The 18,680-nt window shown below is 42.8% G+C and overlaps 1 protein-coding gene across 7 annotated transcripts in view; it reads right to left on the bottom strand.

Annotated features, from left to right (window-relative positions):
- KDM5C (lysine demethylase 5C) overlaps positions 1 to 16,178 on the bottom strand; it is a 36,433-nt gene extending 20,255 nt beyond the window's left edge. For 2 of the 7 annotated variants that reach the window (XM_080910320.1, XM_080910322.1), the window contains exons 1-10: positions 15,729 to 16,178; positions 12,119 to 12,196; positions 9,883 to 10,005; positions 9,440 to 9,610; positions 8,147 to 8,281; positions 5,843 to 5,966; positions 5,563 to 5,765; positions 4,417 to 4,575; positions 2,693 to 2,812; positions 2,440 to 2,598 (exon numbers count right to left, since the gene is read on the bottom strand). In XM_080910320.1, coding sequence (XP_080766446.1) covers positions 2,440 to 2,598; positions 2,693 to 2,812; positions 4,417 to 4,575; positions 5,563 to 5,765; positions 5,843 to 5,966; positions 8,147 to 8,281; positions 9,440 to 9,610; positions 9,883 to 10,005; positions 12,119 to 12,196; positions 15,729 to 15,878 — 1,422 coding nt within the window. In that variant the 5' untranslated portion in view covers positions 15,879 to 16,178. The remainder of the gene's footprint in view (positions 1 to 2,439; positions 2,599 to 2,692; positions 2,813 to 4,416; positions 4,576 to 5,562; positions 5,766 to 5,842; positions 5,967 to 8,146; positions 8,282 to 9,439; positions 9,611 to 9,882; positions 10,006 to 12,118; positions 12,197 to 15,728) is intronic. The other 5 variants (XM_080910323.1, XM_080910325.1, XM_080910324.1 and 2 more) reach the window with 3 other exon arrangements.
- Positions 16,179 to 18,680: the final 2,502 nt, after the last annotated feature.

The raw sequence follows: 18,680 nt of genomic DNA, 5'->3' as shown, positions 1-18,680 counted from the left end.
CTTGAAGTAATACATACCAGTTAGCAACTGGGAGGTTGAGACAGAAGTTCACAAATTTGAGGCTAGCCTGAGCTACATTGAAATAGCCTTTGTCAAAAAACAAAATGAAACTGGATGCAGCAGCACATGCCTTTAATTGCAGCATTCAAGAAGCAGATGCAGATAGACTTCTGTGAATTCAAGCCCAGTCTGGTCTACATAGTGGGCTCTAGGCTAGCCAAGGCTACAAAGTGAAGTCCTATCTCACCAAAACAATACAACAAATAAATAAAAGAACACATACTGGGGTAAGGTAGACTTTGTAATAAATAATTCTACATAAACTGATGAAGCTATACGCAAAAGAAAAAATAGACCCCTATCTCAGTAACAAAAGTAAATTCTAAACAGATGAAAACTTAAATGTAAGTCTTAAAACTATAGTTAGGCAGCAGTGGCATGCACCTTTAATTCCAACACTCAGGAGGCAGAGGCAGACAGATCTCTGAATTTGAGGCCAGCCTGGTCTACACAGTGAGTTCCAGGACACTCAGTTCTAGGTAGAGAAATCCTGTCTCAAAAAAAAAAAAAAAAAAAAAAGAAAGAAAAGAAAAGAAAGAAAGAAAAAGGAGGGAAAAAAAAAGAAACAAAATCAAAATCAGCATTTTGAAAGGATGGTCACACTCCCGTTTTTACTGTAACACTATTTACTAAACAGCCAAGATAATGAAACCTGCCCAAGATATCTATCAACTAAAGAAATGTAATGTAGAATATACACATTGGAATGCTACTCAGCCATTAAAAAGGATAAAATCCTATAATTTGTGACAGCACAGATGGAACTGGTGATCGCTACATTAAGTGAAATAACCCAGGTACCATGTGAACTCAAATGTGGAGTATCAAAAAGTTGATTTCTTAAGATATTTAAAGTAAAAGGTTGGTACCTAGAAACAGGGAAGTGCAACGGGAGGGAGAGATACACAAAAAGATTGATTAATGAATACTAAGTTAAAGTTGGTCAGAAGCAGGACATTCTAGCATATTATTGCACAGTGAGATGACTAAATACAAAAATTATGTACTAAACACTTTTACGTTTTATGAAAAGATTTTTGAATGTTTTCACAAAAAAAATGTTTCAGAAGATATGCATTGGCTCACACAATATATTTATGTTTTAGAAACATTACATGGTATGCCATAAATGCAAATAATTTATTTCTTGAGATCATTTTTTAGTTTTAACTAAGTGTATGCATGTGTTCCTCATAAGTACCCGTAGAGGCCAGAAAAGAATGTTACTCTAGAGCTAGAGCTACGGCCAGTAGTGAGCTGCTCCCTGTGAGTACTTGGAGCAAATTTGGGTCTTTTGCAAAAGCAGCCATCTCTCTAGCCCCAATATGTACAATTTTAATATTTTTGCACCAATTTTTCAGATGTTCAAATTAAAACCTAACAAGCCAAAAACAAACAAAAACCCAAGCAAAACAAAAATCTGAACCCAAATGCACTTTTGCATTCGGTTAAGCCTGGACTCTCTGTATATGCCAATCCACCTCACAGAACATGTATGAGAGGACCCGGCACTCCTTAGGTCACTTTACCTACTTCTCACATAATTCTTGTAAAAAATTCGCAGGCTGGGTGGTGGTAGCACACACCTTTAACCCCAAAAAACTTTGAGAGGCAGAGGCAGGAGGATCTCTGTGAGTTTGAGATCACCCTAATCTATAAAGTGAGTTCAAGGACAGCTAGAACTACACAAAGAAACCCTGTCTTGGAAAAAACAAACAAACAAATAACCAAAACAAAACAAAAAACCAGGGCTGGTGAGATGGCTCAGCATTTAAAGGCACTGACTGCTCTCCCAGAGGTTCTGAGTTCAAATCCCAGCAACCACATGGTGGCTCACAACCATCTATAATGGGATCTGATGCTCTCTTCCGGTGTGTCCGAAGACAGTGACAATGTACTCACATTCATAAAATAAATAAATAAATCTTTTTTTTTTTAAAAAAAAGAAAGCTACTAGAAAAAAACAAAAGCCAAAAACTCAAACAAAACAACCAGAAAAGAAAATCAAGACAGGAATATCTCCGTATTACACATAAGGAAAGGGGCTCAGAAGGTCAGTTGATATTCTTGGAAGGTCTGTTCTTCTGAAGGGAAATGGAAGAGGAGTGGATGTGGGGAAGAAGAACATGAGGTGGGGAGGCTGGGAAGAAGGGAAACAGTAGTTGGAATAAAATGTATGAGAGAATAATTTTTAAAATAGCATCTCGTGCATGCACATTCCAGATACTATCTAGGCTGTGTTCTTTGCTCTACAGCACTTCATCTACACTTCAAACTACTAGAGGCAGGCATAAAAAGGGATTTCAGTGTCTTTCAGACATTAAATAACTTGCCCAAGTTCATGTAACTGACATATAACCATGAGAATCATCCACTCACCTCTTCCTCTGGGGTTAGATGCCGCTTACTGTCACTGACAGGGAAGCCGCTGCCAAATTCTTTGGAATGGATGTCAGCCCCATACTCCACAGTTACGTCTTCCTCGATGCTATTCACCAGCCGCCAGAACTCCTTCTCTACAAGTTCTGTGGGTACCATCTGGGGGAATAGGATAGTAAATGACGTCTTATCCTGTACAGTATCAGTAGCTATGAACCTAGCCCCAGCACTACCGCAGCCCTCCATCACCTACATGCACAGGCATGTTGAAGTAGTCAGCTTTAAAGGAGTCAGCCATTTCTCCAAAGCTCTGCAGAGTATATTCCCGGGTAGCTTGCTCAAAGCCAAAAGCTTCAGGGGGCCGCTTACATTCCTAAAACCCAAAAGAGATCAAATCATAAGAATAGAGGCAAAGGAAAAATCATTTCAAGTGGAACTGAAATATGGAATAAAAAAAAAGGGAGGAAGAACCGTCTTCGGTCTGCCTTTAAGGATCGTAGGGCAAGCCCTGCTTTAAAAGCTCTGCCTTTCCTCCTTCTCCCATCAGCTTATCGCATGTATTCATGCCACACAGACATTTCTCTCATACTTCTGCTCATTGTTAGGGTTTGGATACGAAGTATGCTTCCCAAAGAGTTCATGTATTAAAGACTTGGCCGCAAGAGATGGTAGTGCTATTTTGGAAAGTTCAGTTTTCAGGGGGTGGTGCCTAGTTGTAGAAAGTAGGTTGTGGGTTGAGTTCCTTGGAGGCAGTATATTTGCCCAGTCTCACACTGTCTTTGTCTTTCTCTCTGCTTTCTAGCTGTCATAATGTGAGTTGAGCCTTAAGCACCTCCCCACCATGATGGGCTGAAACCTTTAAAATTGTGAGCCAAAATGTTTTTTGCTTTAAACTGTTTCAGAGACTGCAGAGATGGCTCAGCAGTTAAGAACACTTGTTGCTCTTGCCGAAGACCTAGATTCAATTCCCAGCACCTACACAGTGCTCACAACCATCTGTAACCCTAGACATCTTGGGTACTTGGCCCTCACTTACCTGCTCCAGGCAAATTCTTTCCTGAAAAATCCTGTTTTTCTACCTGGAACATGAACCAAATCTAAATATCATAATAGGAGGAAAGCAAGTAATCATATCTATTTGATAAAACTTCCTATCTTTAATTCATTTAATACAGAAAAGGTATGAAGTCATAAATATTTGTAAACTATAGAACAAGATTTTTAAGTGTCTTAAAGATAATTATATGAAAAACAGAAAAAAAGAAAATACTTGGGAATCAAAAAAACATTTAAAAATTTCTAGCCAGGACTGATGGTGTATGACTACAATTTGAGTTACTTGCGAGACTGAGGGAGGACCTGGGCCACAAAGTGAATTTGAAACAGAAATAAAAATGTAAAACACAGGCTGGAGATACAGCTCAGTGGTAGAGAGCACTTCTTTAGCATGCTCAAAACCCTAAGTTCAATAAATAGAAAGATGGTCTATCTATAGCTAGTTAATCCTATCATTTAAAGCTCATTTCTAATCAGTACCCTTAATTCTGGGCATGGTGGCTCATACCCATAATCTCAGGCTCTGGCAAGCTGAGAAAGAAGGACTGATGGAATTTTGAGGCTACCCTGTACTACAGAATGAGACCCTATCTCAACTAAACAAACCAAACTAACCAACAAACCAACCACCTTTCCTATCTGGTCAACTACAACTCAGGGTTTCTAACATTTATCTACTTACATGTCAGTACACATAGCTCATCACACACAGTCCATCTAACTGTAATACCCTATAGATAGTCTGGGAGCTCCCAGAAGACAGGAGCATAAATTATATCTTCTCTTCCTCTTTTTCACAAAGTTCTGCAGAGCTTGAGGTCTCAAACCAAGTAATACTATGGCAGAGGTAGACGGCTCCCCTTAGACTATAGAAAGGCAGGCAAAGATAAGCCATGTGGACTGGGACTGGGAAGGCCTTACCGCCATGACACACTTTGGACACCTCCAGACACCTTTTGGGATTTCAGGCAAAGGAGGCAGCAAGCAAAAGATGTGGTAATTGTCATCACAGCCATCACACAGTAAGAGTTTGTCATCTTCATCTCCTCGGGAACACATTCGGCACACATATGACTCAATCTGCCAGAGAAAAGCAAAGGGTTATGAACACAGGCCCTACCTGATCTTCAAATACCAGGCCCCTCCAGACAATATCCTATTCCAGAGAGTTCTGTTAGAAGCCAGAGGTGTTTGTTGTCTGAGTTGTTCATGGCCCTAAACAGGCTAGTCATTCAAAGCCTGGAGTTCATTTGCATGCATGTATTGTTCCCCAAGATAAAAACACATCTGAAAAGTCTATTAGACTTCAATCTTCTCAGTTTTATTCATTCGATAAACAGTGTTCTATAGCAAAGATGAGGAAAATCTGGTATCTGCCTTCAAAGGGCGCACAGTACTCTAGAATACTCATAAAAATTAAAAACTGCCATAACAAACAGCCCATAAGAAATATTGTGGGTATCCAGAGAAAGAAGCAGCACTTGTATTACTTAGAGATGAGGGGTGACTGCAGAGAAGAAGTACTTCATTCTGAAGGGGACACTTGGAATGACTGAAATTTGAAAGCATACTGGTACTTGACAATTGGAGCAGAGCACAAAGAGAAATTCTTTGGAGCAGAAAAAAAAATCCTATGTGCAAGGAATATAAGATTATAAAAGAAATACTGGTACATCTCTTGAAGAAAAAAAATGAATATACCAACAAGTAGTTCAGAACAACAATAGCTGAAAAGTGAGGTAGGCAGTCCTGGACAATGAGGTTAGAGGCCAGCAGGGACTGGATCATGCATGATAATGAAAATAATGAAGATCTTAGCCTTTATCCTGAAGCACTGGACAATAGGAGTCTCCCCCTAGCACTTTATGTCATGTAACTGTTTGCTCTGTTTTGTTTTTTGTTCCAAATTAGCTGCCCTTGTTTACCCCAATTAAGTAAACTGCCTGGAGGCAGGGTCCTCTAGATCCACTTTTCTACTTAATGCAACCTAGTCCAGTGCCATGTTGGAGAAATGCTCACTGAAGGGATGAGAAGCAGAGCTCTAGGAAGTCAGGGCTGGGTCCTTACAAACTGGGCATTGCTGTGGTTCCTTCGCAGCCTCATGGTCATCTTGGTGCAGGGTTCAGGGCTGTGACTCAGTTCCTCCTTGCCTTCTAGGAAAGTCTTGGGTGAGGCTGATTCCATCTTGACATCCCCACCTAATTCCTCCTTTACCACCACTGTGGGGGGACACTCGGGTCCTTCTTTATCTGTAGGAGAGAAAAGTGATTCTAAATTTAAATCTGAGACATTTACAGTCCTGTCTCCTACCTCCATATGAAGCCAACCTTAGTATCTTGGGCCTCACCTTTTTTCCGCAGAGTCTTATCCTTGGCCATTAGACCCAGCCCCATCATCTTAGGGCCTGCTCCATATATCTGTAGCTTCTTCAGTTCTGGATTCTTTTCAATGTCTTCCTCTGTGGGTTCCGGCTACAAAATGAAATATAATGAGTCAAGATTAGTATTTGGAACAGACTGCCCAATCCTAAAAGATAAAAAGCTCAGGACATGGACATGGACACAGACACACACAAACACACACAGACACATCACCAAGTTCATGCCAAGAACTCATGTACAAATGGGCCAGGGCAAGAATTCAGAGCTGCTGCTTTTCGAAGACTAGAGGTAAGTCCTCAGTCTTATCTTTAAAGGGCCACCAAGATGACTCAGCAGGCTAAGATGCTTGCTTGCCATCAAGCCTGACAACCTGAGCTGACTCCCTGGAACCCAGGTGGTAGAAGGAAAGGGTCAACTCTACTAAACTGTCCTTTACTACATGCTCACCAAAGCAAAAACACAGATACACACAGGAACACACCCACACAACAAATCTAATAACAATAAAAAAAAATTAGGGGTTCCTAAGGTCCCTTCTCTAGGTGAGGAGCTATAAGCAATTGCCAGGGCTAGGAGTGGCTACTGGTGGGTTCCACACACCCGTGTATAAGGAGCAACACAAACTAAACTCAGTAGAGCAAACTTTAACTAAACAATATTTTAAAAAACCTAAGTTGGGAGATGTAATTGGAGGATCCAGGAGGAAGTAAGGGGTGGTGGTGAAGGGTGTATATGGAACAAGATACACTTGAAACAAACATGAAAATTTCAAATAACTAAAAATTTCAGGAGCTAGAAAGATAGATGGCTGAATTATTAAAGAACACCCACGCAAGCAGCTCACAATTAAATTACCTGTAACTTTGCTCCAAAGAATCAAACTTCCTTTACCCTCTATGAAACACATGGCATACACATAATTAAAAAAAGAAGTCTGGGGCTGGAGCGCTGACTCAGTGGTTAAGGACACTGTGAGCTATTGTTCCAGGACCCAGGTTCAATTCCCAGCACCCACATGGCAGTTCACAAGCATCGGTAAGCCAACACCCTCTTCTGGCATCCATGGGCACCAGGCACATACATGATATATAGACATACATGAAAGTAAACACCCATACTCATAAAAGGTTGTAAAACTCTAAAAGAAAAAAAGCTTTTAAAGAATTTAAAAGAAAAATGAAAAGAAATTAAAAACAGAATCTCAGTTTTACCAACTACAAAATAAAAATATTAACTTCTACCTTATAGCTTAGGGATAATATATATTTTAAGAAGTAAAATGGTGTTTGAGGCACCTTTCCTGAATAAATGTAACTACCATCCCTCATGAAAAAGCCTCTCTTTACAGCAAATGCAGACCATCACAGAAAACCACAACTGGACATAATGCAGAGATCAATGGATTGTGTGGAGCCCAGCCCCAGTGAATAAATCTGTATCATAGCTTTTGCATCTATGGCTCAGGAAATACCATGGAGGCAACTGAAAAGATTCTAAAGAGCCAGAATACCAAGAAGTCTGCTGTGAAAGTCTCTTCTAAAAATAGCTGCATAAATAAGACCAGAACAATAGTATTGTCAATGAAAATGTTAACACGAGGTAGGAGGGGACTTTGTGAGGTCTCATACCTAAATAAAGAACTATAGGCAAATATTGATTGCTAGAAGAATTAGCTTCTCCCATGGATAAGCCTCTTTATTTGGTTGTCCAATGCAGAGTGATCAGCTTTGAAACTACCTACCTACCTACCTACCTACCTACCTACCTACCTACCTACCTACCTACCTATGAGAGGGGTTTGAGGGAGAGTAACTGGGAGCAGATGGAAGAAAGGGAGGTAGGAAATGAAGTAATTAAGTCTATTTCAATTAAAAACATTAAATAAATAAAGTAACATTATTGTTGAGCGTGAACCTTTAATCCCAGTTCTGGGAGGCAGAGGCAGGTAAATCTGAGTTCAAGGCCAGCCTGGTCTACAAAGCAAGTACAAAGACTGCCAGAGTTATACAGAGAAATCCTATCTCAAAAAAAAGAAAAGAAAAAGGATTTTTACTCTATGAGCAGACTGAAAAAAGGAACAAACAGTCACACAGGTCAGACATACAAGAAGTATAGTTTTAATAGATCTCCAACTCAACTGAGTAGAAGAAGGGCATGCTAATGCTTAAGAGCACAAAAGAATTGCAACAGTGTTGTACAAGGCTTTGGTCAGCAAACATGATTCTTTGCACCCCATAGCCCCTAAAAGTGGCAAGAAGAAAAGTACTCACATCAGGTTGTAGTCTCTTTGCTCGTCGTCCATAACTGTTGAACTTGGAAGGCTGTACAGACTGTCGAAGGGGGATGCTGTGGGGTTTATATTCCTTGTCTTTTTCCTCATTATCAAATGGGCGTGTGTTACACTGCTAGGGAAAAGTACAGGGATAAGCCCAGGGTACAGAACTTCAGCCCCCAAACCTTCCTTTGGCCAATGAACAAAGTTGTGGCCCATACCCCTGACCAACACCAATAGTCCCCGTTCAACTGGTCTTTATCCCTGACACTTTACATACTTTAGGAATTCTTTTTCCTCCACTTTCATTCTTTTTTTTTTTTCTTTAAAACATTTACTCAGCTGTGTGTGTGTGTGTGTGTGTGTGTGTGTTATGTATGTGGCATTCATTCCACAGCGGGCATAGGAGAACCCCAGGGAGTCAGTTCTCTCCTTCCACCATGTACATTCCTGGTCAAACTCAGGTCATCAAGCTTGGAAGCTAGCACATTAACCCAATGAGTCACTTGCCTGCCACTAATGAGGCTTTTTCTTCCCCCATTCCCTCCGGTGGAGGAGGAGTGTGTATGTGTATGTTGGTGACTGAACCCAGGGTTCTACAGATGAATAACTATAGGACTTTGACAACACACATTATCAGAAGATAAGAAAGTATCACCAGGAAAAGGTAAGGTCTAGTTTTCCCAGTTGCCAATCCATGGAACCAGTCCTATTAACAGTCTCAGGACTTAATAAGCTGAGAAAAAGAGGACCAAGGGTTCAAGGCTATAAGGGACCAGCAACATGGCTCAGTGAATACCTGCTATAAAGTTCAAGATCTGGGGATACAGCTCAGTTAGTATGTACCTAACATGGACAAACTCAGCATGGTGGTACATGTCGCTAATCTCAGTGACCTGGAAGGTGGAAGCAGGAGGATCTAGAGTTTAAGCTTGTCCTGGCCTACAAAGTGTCAGACCAGCCAGGGCTATAGGACTCTTAATTGAAAAGAAAAGAGAATCTAAGACAACAGGGCATGGTAGCTGAAATCCATACTTGGGGAACTGAAGGACTATAATAAATTACAAATAACAAAGTCATGTTCAGACTCCCCACCAAATAGGAGTTTTAAGTCTAGTGTGAGCTACATGGTCAGTGGTTTAACTACATGGTAACTTCTAGGCCAGCCTGGCACATACTAAGATCCTATGTCAAAATAAATAAAAAAATAAAAAGAAACAAAAAAAGAAGTATGCCAATATGTACCCACAGATAAAGACCTCTTTACTTCACCATAGCCTGGCATCCTTACCACAAGGTTGGCTCCAGACTGGTACATTTCATAGGGATAAACAATGCGTTCATAGTGAGAGCGTAGCAAGGAACCAATGTTTTTGCCAGGTGGATAGTTGAGGCGCTGGGCCACACGGGCCCATCGACGGTCCTTGCAGATAGTTTCATAACCACCTTCTTCCACCACAATCTGAAAAGAAGAGCAGGAAGGGACATGATGCACTGTGTATGTGACTATGCAGAAGTAGGCCTACAGGAAGGGTAAGGAGGACAATTGCAGCCTCTCACTTCACCAGGAGCTACCCGTTCTCCCAATGTCAAACTGCTGTAAGAGGTGGCAAAACACGCTGATGTGCTACCACTCTACCCCTTCCATTAGAGCCCAGAGACACAGTAAACAAACCAAAAGGGGTCCTAGAGTAGCATAGGTTTATTGAATATTTGAGAAAAACCTGTTCTTACTTTGCTGAGGCTATAGAGGTCCAAGATCCGCCGTTCTACATTGGGAATCTTTAAGGATGAGCCCTGGATCTCCCAGAATTTGGCAATCTGGTCCAAATAGTTCAGTTTCACTCTTGTCTGGGCCTAAAGGAGAAATGGCTCAAAAACACCGGCCACCACCTCCTACCACCACCCATCCATTACCATCAAACTCCACCCCACCCCATCCCTCCCCCCAACACTCCACAGTGACCCGTCTTCTGGCTTAAACTCAGAGGAATAGAAAGGGAACAAAGTAGACTTCTCCCAATGAAATGAACTCTGGACTCTATAGACAGTCCTTGGCCCCAGTTTTCTCTCATTTCCCAGGAGAAGGTCATAATAGTTTTTATACATCTTTCCTCTCATTCTTGTGACAAGGTTCTCTATGTATCTTGTACAGATGAAAAATCAGGGCCAAAAGAGTTAATCCACCTAACAAGCCCCAAGATTCATGAATAGCAAATACCTCTAAGCTCTGCTTTCTCTCTGCTGCTACTGACTTGCTACACTTGAACAAATGAGCACTATTCACTGCATCCCCATCATTTTTATTAGAAAAAAAGTGGGGGCTGGAGAGATGGCTGAGTGGTTAAAGGCACTGGCTGCTCTTCCAGAGGTCCTGAGTTCAAATCCCAGCAACCACATGGTGGCTCACAACCATCTGTAATGAGATCTGGTGCCCTCTTCTGGTGTGTCTGAAGACAGCTACCGTGTACTTATAAATGAATAAATAAATCTTTAAAAGGTGTGTGGGGGGAATATAAGTGCCAGGCATGGTAGCTCGTACCCATAATCCCAGCATTTGAAAAGGAGAGGCAGGAAAATGAGTTCAAGTCTAGCCTCTATTACATAGGAGATTTGAGGCCTGCCTGGGTTACATGAGACACTGTCTCAGAAAACCAACAATGGGAAAAGGAAAATAGTACACTTACCCCAGAGATATGGACTTAATTAAGAAGAGTAGTGAGGACCATCTGGAAACTTCAGAATTATATCTAAGTTGTACATAGGGCTCCAAAAGAGCATATTCATCTCCTTTTGTACCACACAAAGTATTTCGTGGTGGCTGCATTATGAGAATGGCCTGAAGAACTAAAATGGCACACTGCCTAACTCAAGACCTGATATGGAAGAAAGCAAAGCTGTCCATACTTGACTGAAATCTCACTGGCCTAAGAAGGGTTCCCAAAGGTCCTAAGTCTGTACCTTTTATCACTTGAGTCCCAGGCCCTTTTCTAGAGAAGCAGGTTAGTTGTAGAGTTCTTTGAGTCTTAGTTGAGTAGAATTAAGGTCTACTCAGGGTAAGAAATAAATTATAGCTCCTTGGCTGTGAAAACCCTTAAAGGGCAAAGAACACCTTCCATCTGAACCCCTTACCTTTCTAAACTTGCTCCTTCCTCCCCTTATTAACTATCATGAAATCTCTGTACCAGCCACAGACCTGGTCACATTTATTTCTCCAAGGAACTCACACCATATACAACAGATAACTCTGGTTCTGACTTGAATAATATCTAGACTTGAGTTTAGAGCAGTAGTTCTTAATGGGGAACAATTCTGTTCTATGTTCCATGTTTACCCACATACCTACCCTATGAGATATATAATACACACACACACATATATTAAGAGTACTGGTATTTAGTTGAGCCCAGTACTCTACTAGAATATTTAATAAGGCTTAAAGGTACATATTAATGGGAATTAACCAGTGGGAAAGCAACATGCATCTAACTTGTATCTTCTATGAAAAACTCTAGAACTCTACCTAAAGCCAGCTTTAGGATACCTACTCTCATCATCCCAGGACTGTCTCAAGCCTGACCCCTGCCCATATCTCTAACCATTCCAGCCTCTACAAAGACCAGTTCTTGTGTTCCTGTACCTTACTACCCACTCTACCAAGTATCAAAGAAGAAAGGTAAGAAGCACAAAGCCATGGAAAAATTAGATATATGAGACCACACTGAGCTAGTCAAGGAAGGAAGGTCTCAGCCAGCCATGTAGCTACCTTTTGCTAATCCAGGTAAGATAGGTATTGATAGGGAAAATTCTTAAGTAACAAAGTTTGATAGGGAAAAGAGCATCCCCAGCCTTTGGGCTATCAAATCAAAAAAGTGAATTCCTGCCCTTATATTTGGAGCTCTTAAGCTTCTACTATGTCCTGGGCACACTTATCCTTTCTCCAAAGCCCATCACCAGCTGCTAATCTCACCTCCAGCTCATTCAACCTCTGGATTCGGGGAGTAAACCTGAAGTTGTCCACTTCAACAGCAAAGGGTGGCTGCCAGTCCTAGGAGAATAAAAAGGGGAAAAAGAACTTGGGTTATCCCACTTTAATGCAAGATCAGACAGCATCAAAAGCAGTTCCATGTTCCATTAATACCTCCTAAAACTTCTAGCCACCTTAGATCTATCAACCTGGGAAACACCCAAATGGACCCACTCCCAATTTTCCCCAAGGCGTGTAATAGGGCATAAACGCCCCTCAGTCCCATATGCAAGGCCTCATGTACATGACCTGGTAAACTTCTAAGTCTTTCTCAACAGTACAGTACTAGGATTTTGAGAAATATTAAAAGCTCAAAACAGTTAACCACAAACCCTCCTCACATCCGCACTGTCACCCTTCCCTAGGCAGGACACAGAAGCTAGCAACCACGCAGGACCTGGAGTCAGGAGATGTGGGTTCATGTTATAGCTCTACTACCTACTAGCTACGTGATCTTACCTTTCTGAATCTGTTTTCTCATCTGTAAGGTGGACGGGCATATGAATTCTTGCTCACAAGACATGTGCTCTCTAAATCTGACCCCACCAGTGACTACACATGCAGGGTAGCTCAGCTCTGATTCTGGAAGGGATTAACACTTTAGGCCGGCAATGTTAAAGGCTCATAGAAGACACTGCAGGGAAGACCAAGGAACATGAATCTACATCTCTTATTCACTCCCCAGGTCGGAAAGGCTTCCTGTGGATCCTGTCATATACTTGCCTGGTATAAGAGGCAGGGAAGGAAGTCCGGGAGTGAGTGGAAAGCCCAAAGGTGGTGGTAAAGGATACAAGAATTTACGGAGGGGAAGCCAGGAAAATAATGAAAGCAGGGAAAGCTTTACTCTGCCAAGCTGGAGCCTTTTCTGTCCTAACCAAAAGATAGCTATGAAGACTCTCCTTCCCAACAGCCTCAGGAATACTTCCTCAGAGAGTCCTCTCTCCCCTGGAGCTCTGGTGCTTAAGAAATGGTTAAAAAAAAAAAGACCCTAGAATAACCTAGATCAATGTTTTCACTCCACAAATGTGGAGAGTAAGGCTATGAGAGGCTATCACATGCTAGTTAGCAGTAGAGCCAACACTAGAATCCAAGTCCTCTAACTGCTGGTTCTTTGGACTACCCCAACTCATAGTAGTAGACAGAAAACACTCAAGGCTGGTAGAAGCAGGAGTGGTAAAAAACATTTAGGCAAAAATGGTATGGCTTAAGCCTAGTAAAGCTCTCCCTCCATACCGTATTACCTCCTGTCAGACAACACTCCTCTCAACACAAATAACCCAGAAAGGTGCTCAAACCCCAAACTCTAGGCACCTGTTTTCCCTGCTCAGCCAAGTTCTAAACAATCAATGCAACATCAAGAACCTGACAGGAGATTGAACTGAAATGCTACAGCAGGAGCTATAGGTGCAACAGTCAACGGGGAAGGTTCAACAAACCTCAGTCCCATACTAGTACAAATGCTCAAAATGACGGCATTTAGAACGTGTTGACAAATAGGATGGCTAATTCAGGAAGTGTGTGATAGATACCCTATATTACCCTGCCCTCCATCCACCTATGCCAAATGTAGCAAGTAGCCACATGCTCTGAAATGCAAACCCAAAACTACCCTCTTAAGACAAACTCCAATATCTATTCACACACAGGTTTGCACTGTGGAGCTAAGAATCACTTAGGTGAGTAATTTAAGTTCCAAACAGAAGAAAGCCAACTACTTTAGGGTCTAAAGGTGGTTTAAGAGTGTGCGCATGCCCACAAAATCATGAACATAAACAAGAGTCAGGTCTCTTTGACTAGAAAGAATCATGCTATTGGGATAGGAAAAAGAAGCCTACCAGACTGGAGAGATGGCTCAGCGATTAAGAGCACTGACCACTCTTCCAGAGGTCCTGAGTTCTATTCCCAGCAACCACATGGTGGCTCACAACCATCTGTAATGGGATCCAATGCCTGCTTCCGGTGTGTCTGAAGACAACTACCGTGTACTTACATAAAAGAAATCTTAAAAAAAAAAAAAAAAAGCCTACCAAAGAACAGTCCCCTAAGGACAGATGGGGAGACACACACACACACAGATGTACTTGTCAGAGCACCTACATAAGGCCAACCTGCCCAAAAGCCCAAGGGAAAAAAAGGGAAATTCAGACCTCATTTATCCCCATGTCAGATAGGCTTCTCCTGACCACTTCAAGGAAGATTTCCTTAAGGCCATCCAGGAATCCAACCTTTCCTTTCTGCTGGCCTTCCTGGCCGGTCACTAGCAGTTATGACTCCCTCACAATAGAACCCGTGACCAGGCTCCAACAAGGACTCTAGACTCTAGGAACTAGAGGATCCACCTAAAGTCAGCCCATGGAAGGGCAACAAAAGCAGTGAATTGGGTAAGAAGACTTGAGGAGCTCTCCTCAACTGGAAACAAGGCTTCCACATCCTCAATCACCTCCTCGAAGATACGTTGTCGCAAATTCAAACAGGCCCAGGAATCCCACGTGGCCTCCAGCGTGTCAGCAAGGCAGCTGTCTTTCACGGCCTTTAGAAAACTTCTGGTCTACTCAGGACTAGAAACAATGACACGGTTCTTTTTGCTGAACATTTGGGAATCAAGGGAAGATTTCCCTATCTCCACTATTGTTTCTGGAGATCCAAAAAAAAAAAAAAAAAAAAAAAAGTCTAATCTTTATAGGATCATCTACATTCTGAGCCAGAGGTAGAATAGAAAGCTTCTGAGAGGGACATACCAAGCTAACTGGTCTAAACTTCTCCATAGAAAAGCTGTGGGGACCATGTGCAGGAAGGTTTTAACATTGCCTTCAACTAGAAAACGGAACAATTTCTTAAACTCCTCTCTGAGGAGCCAGAAAGAGCACTCCCTCTGAGAATGATTTCCTGACTGGTCCATCAGGCCAGGATATTATCAGAGATGAATTGGCCTGACAGCGTGAGTAAATATGAGTCAACACACATAGAAGCAAACCAATGACCACATCAAGCACCTTCACAGTCACAGTAATTACCACTTCCCAGAGTGTACTACGTTACCTGGTTTAATCTAATTATTCCTAGCACACAATTCACAGGCTCAGGGATTACTTTACATGCCCAAGGTCATACAGCTGCTAACCTTCTGAGTACTTTTAAACTCAGGTCTGACTCCTTTTCAAGATGTGATCTTTCCACTACACCACACAGCTTGCTTTAAAGGGAATAATGATAGTAGTTGTTGCTTTGTAATAGCCTAGACCAGGGTGATACTAACTAAAAGAAGGTATTCTCTGTGCCTCCCTGCGAACTCTCCCCAAGCATCTGTATATTGAATCAAGAAAAATTCTCAAGAGCAGGGTGGGAGTGGGTCTCAGAACCCAGGTCACTTGTATGCCACAAAACGAGAGGACCCCTGACCCCAGCACCCTTTCTCCGCTTCGCGAGGCACCCACAAAATATCAGCCATCCCATATCCTTCCCACACCTGCTGCCCTCCGCCCGGGACTTCACCACTGGCTACCCGGATCCACCCACAACCTCGCCGCTGGCGACCATCAGCTCCCGGCCTTACCGCGGGTGGGCGGATCTTGCAAATGCCGGACTTCTCGGCGATGGGTCTGATTTTCGCGATGTAGCCAAGAGGGTCTCGGAACTCGGCCCAGCTAGGCTCGAACACCGGACACTCCGGCGGCGGTAGGAAATCGTCGGACCCCAGCTCCATGGTGGGCCCGAGGGCTGGGCCAGAGATCGGGAGGTCTCAGGCCGCCCTTAAGGACTCATGGCGCCGCCGCTGTCTGAAACCGAGGCACTTCTCGGAGTCTAGGCCCTAAGCAGGACGGCCACCGCCCGTCTAGGGCTTAGGGGGGCGGGTGCCGTGCTCTAAAAGTCTCAAGCTGAGGTTCCGATTACCGGTTCTTAGTCCTGTTCCGTTTCTTCCACACCCAACCGCTAACTCCCAACTATTGAAGCCTTCACTATTACAGGTAAGTCCCAGTCGCGGCAGGTTTCACCGCTGCCACCGCCATCTTGGTTTGTCAGCGTCTCCTCCCCCACACCTCTGTACCTCACCACAACAAACCAGATCCCTCCGCAAGGTGTCTCTCCGAGTTTCGTTTACTTTGAGTCAGAAAAAAACCCTAGGAAGCCTTCACCCTATGATGACCGAAACAAATCGGGTTGGATATGTCCCCGATTTAAAAGTGGTTTCTTAAAAACATTTTTCAGGCTGAAAGAAAATAGTTCATCTAATTGGCGGAGGAACAAAACTGTAATGTGTTTGCCGGAACCTTTTACCGGATGAACCGGCGATGCACGTTTAAAGGCCAGCGAGGCGCATGCGCAGTCTCTAGACAAACCGGAAGAGGAGCTAGTGTCCATAAGTGAGCCTGAACTGGTATGCGCCCATGCGCGCTCGCACACGCACGCGCACGCACACGCCCTAGATCCCAGGCTTGTTGTCGGCTCCTCCCCAATGTCCTTTGCTGCTTCTCCCAGGTCTTTTCAGTGTGAACCACGGAAGGCGGCGATTTCTAGGAATCTCCGCCCCCTTCCTCCCCCTCCCATTCTGCGTGTCTGCTGCTGAGTGAAGATCTACCAGACTTGAACCTCTGAGGTTTTTTTGTTTTTAAAGGAAAACTCCGCACTCACTCCCTAGAGAATGTGGATTTTTAGGAGCTTCAGTCCCACGTAGAGTAAAAATTGCATTATTCTTACCCTAATGTCATTGGCCATCAGCGTTTTAATAAATGCTTTCAACTGTTTTGTATGCATTTTAACTGTATAAACACTTCGCGTAATGTGTGTACCCACTTTTGTAGCAACTACTACTACTACAAAAGACCAAAATATTTACATTTTTGTTTCTTCCATGTATATGCACCACATAGAAGCTAAGGAGGATTTTGAGTTTGAGAGCCTGAGTTACATAGCAAGATCCTGTCTCACAAAGTAATAATAATATTTTTCCTAATGGCTGGGCAGTGGTGGCACATGCCTTTAATATTAGCACTCGGGAAGCAGAGGCAGACTACACAGTGAGTTCTTGTCTCAAAAAAAAAAAAAAAAATATGAGCAGGCATGGTGGAATACACCTTTAGTTCTAGTACTCTGGAGGCAAAGGAAGATGGATTTCTGTGAATTCAAGGCCAGCCTGGTCTACTGAGCTAGTTCCAGGATAGCCAGGGCTATACCCCATCTCAAAAACGCAATAATAATAATAGTAGTAGTCGTAATAATAATATAAAAAAATAGAACTAGACAGGAGAAAGTGAATACAATTAAGGTTGGTAATTTTGCTGTTCCTCATTTTGCTTTTCTACCTTAGTGACACATCTCTGTAAAGAACACCAGGCTTTTGGTCTCTGTACCACCCAGTCTTTCTACAGTCTCCGCTAATGTCCTTAGCCCAGACATACCACAGGGCAAAAGGAAGCTGAGCACTCTTTTAAGCCAGTGATATTGAATCCATTCATTTGTATTTGGGAAAGTTATGCTATGCAGCAGGAACATTTGTCAGCGTGTGGAAATACAAAGGCATGCCTTCCTGGAACGGACATTTACTCACTGGGACCTGCCAAGTACCTCACGTTCCTGACCCTTGATTTTCTTGTTCATAAAATGAAGTTAAGTAATCCTTTCATTACTTAGGAAGATTAGAGATAATGATGTCTGCCTTTCTTTAAGAGCTAAGTGCTGGGGAGTAGTATTCTCCCCATCTTGCAGATGAGGCAAATGAAGCTCAGGTCCGAGTCACATAACTAGGAAGTGGCAGAGCCAGAATTCAAATCTACAACTGGTCGACTCCAGTAAATTCTGCCTGTGAAAGTCTCGGATGAAACTCAGATGTGAAAGTTACTACCTACACCAAAAAGTGTTTAAGAAACAAATTCCTTTTCCAAGCTTCAAGTCTTGTTGAGGAACAATCAGAAACTGGGCACTGCGGGCTTCAGAATTTGAAAGCAACAGGCATCTGGCCTTGTGGTGAAAGCTGGTGTGGCCTCGCCCAGCTATCTGGGAGAGAAGGACTAGTATAGAGTGTGTGTGTGCAGAGCAATAATGCTTAAGTTGCCAGCCACACCCTCATCTCTTGCCGATGAACTGCAGGAGAATGATACCGTTTTGGTGGTAGGGATAAAACCTGTACCCTAAACATATAGCCTCATGGCCTCTAAACGGGTGCTCTGCTACTGAGTTCTAGTCCCAAACCCCTATGGCTCTTTTTAATTTTGGTTTGTACAATTCCAAAACAGATATGAGGAGCTGTCTTTTGTCATCGTTTGTTTGGTCTTTGTTTGCTTATTTGTTTGACACGAGGTTTCACTTGCTATGTGGCCAAAGATGACTTTAAACCCCTGGTCCTCCTGTCTCTACCTCCCAAGAACTGGGCTTAGAAGCAAGAGCCACCATTCCCAACTCTCAAATAGCTCTGGAATCCATCTCCTTCCCAACTCTACCACCCTCCTCAACATCACGTGTGGACCATTTACTATCCCTTTACCATGGATTTTTTTAAAAAAGTATTATT

This window comes from Micromys minutus, assembly GCF_963924665.1.
Source record: "Micromys minutus genome assembly, chromosome: X".
In the NCBI taxonomy this organism is placed as follows: domain Eukaryota; kingdom Metazoa; phylum Chordata; class Mammalia; order Rodentia; family Muridae; genus Micromys; species Micromys minutus.
Note: the sequence above shows the minus strand (reverse complement) of the source record. Positions and strands in the feature narration are given on the sequence as shown.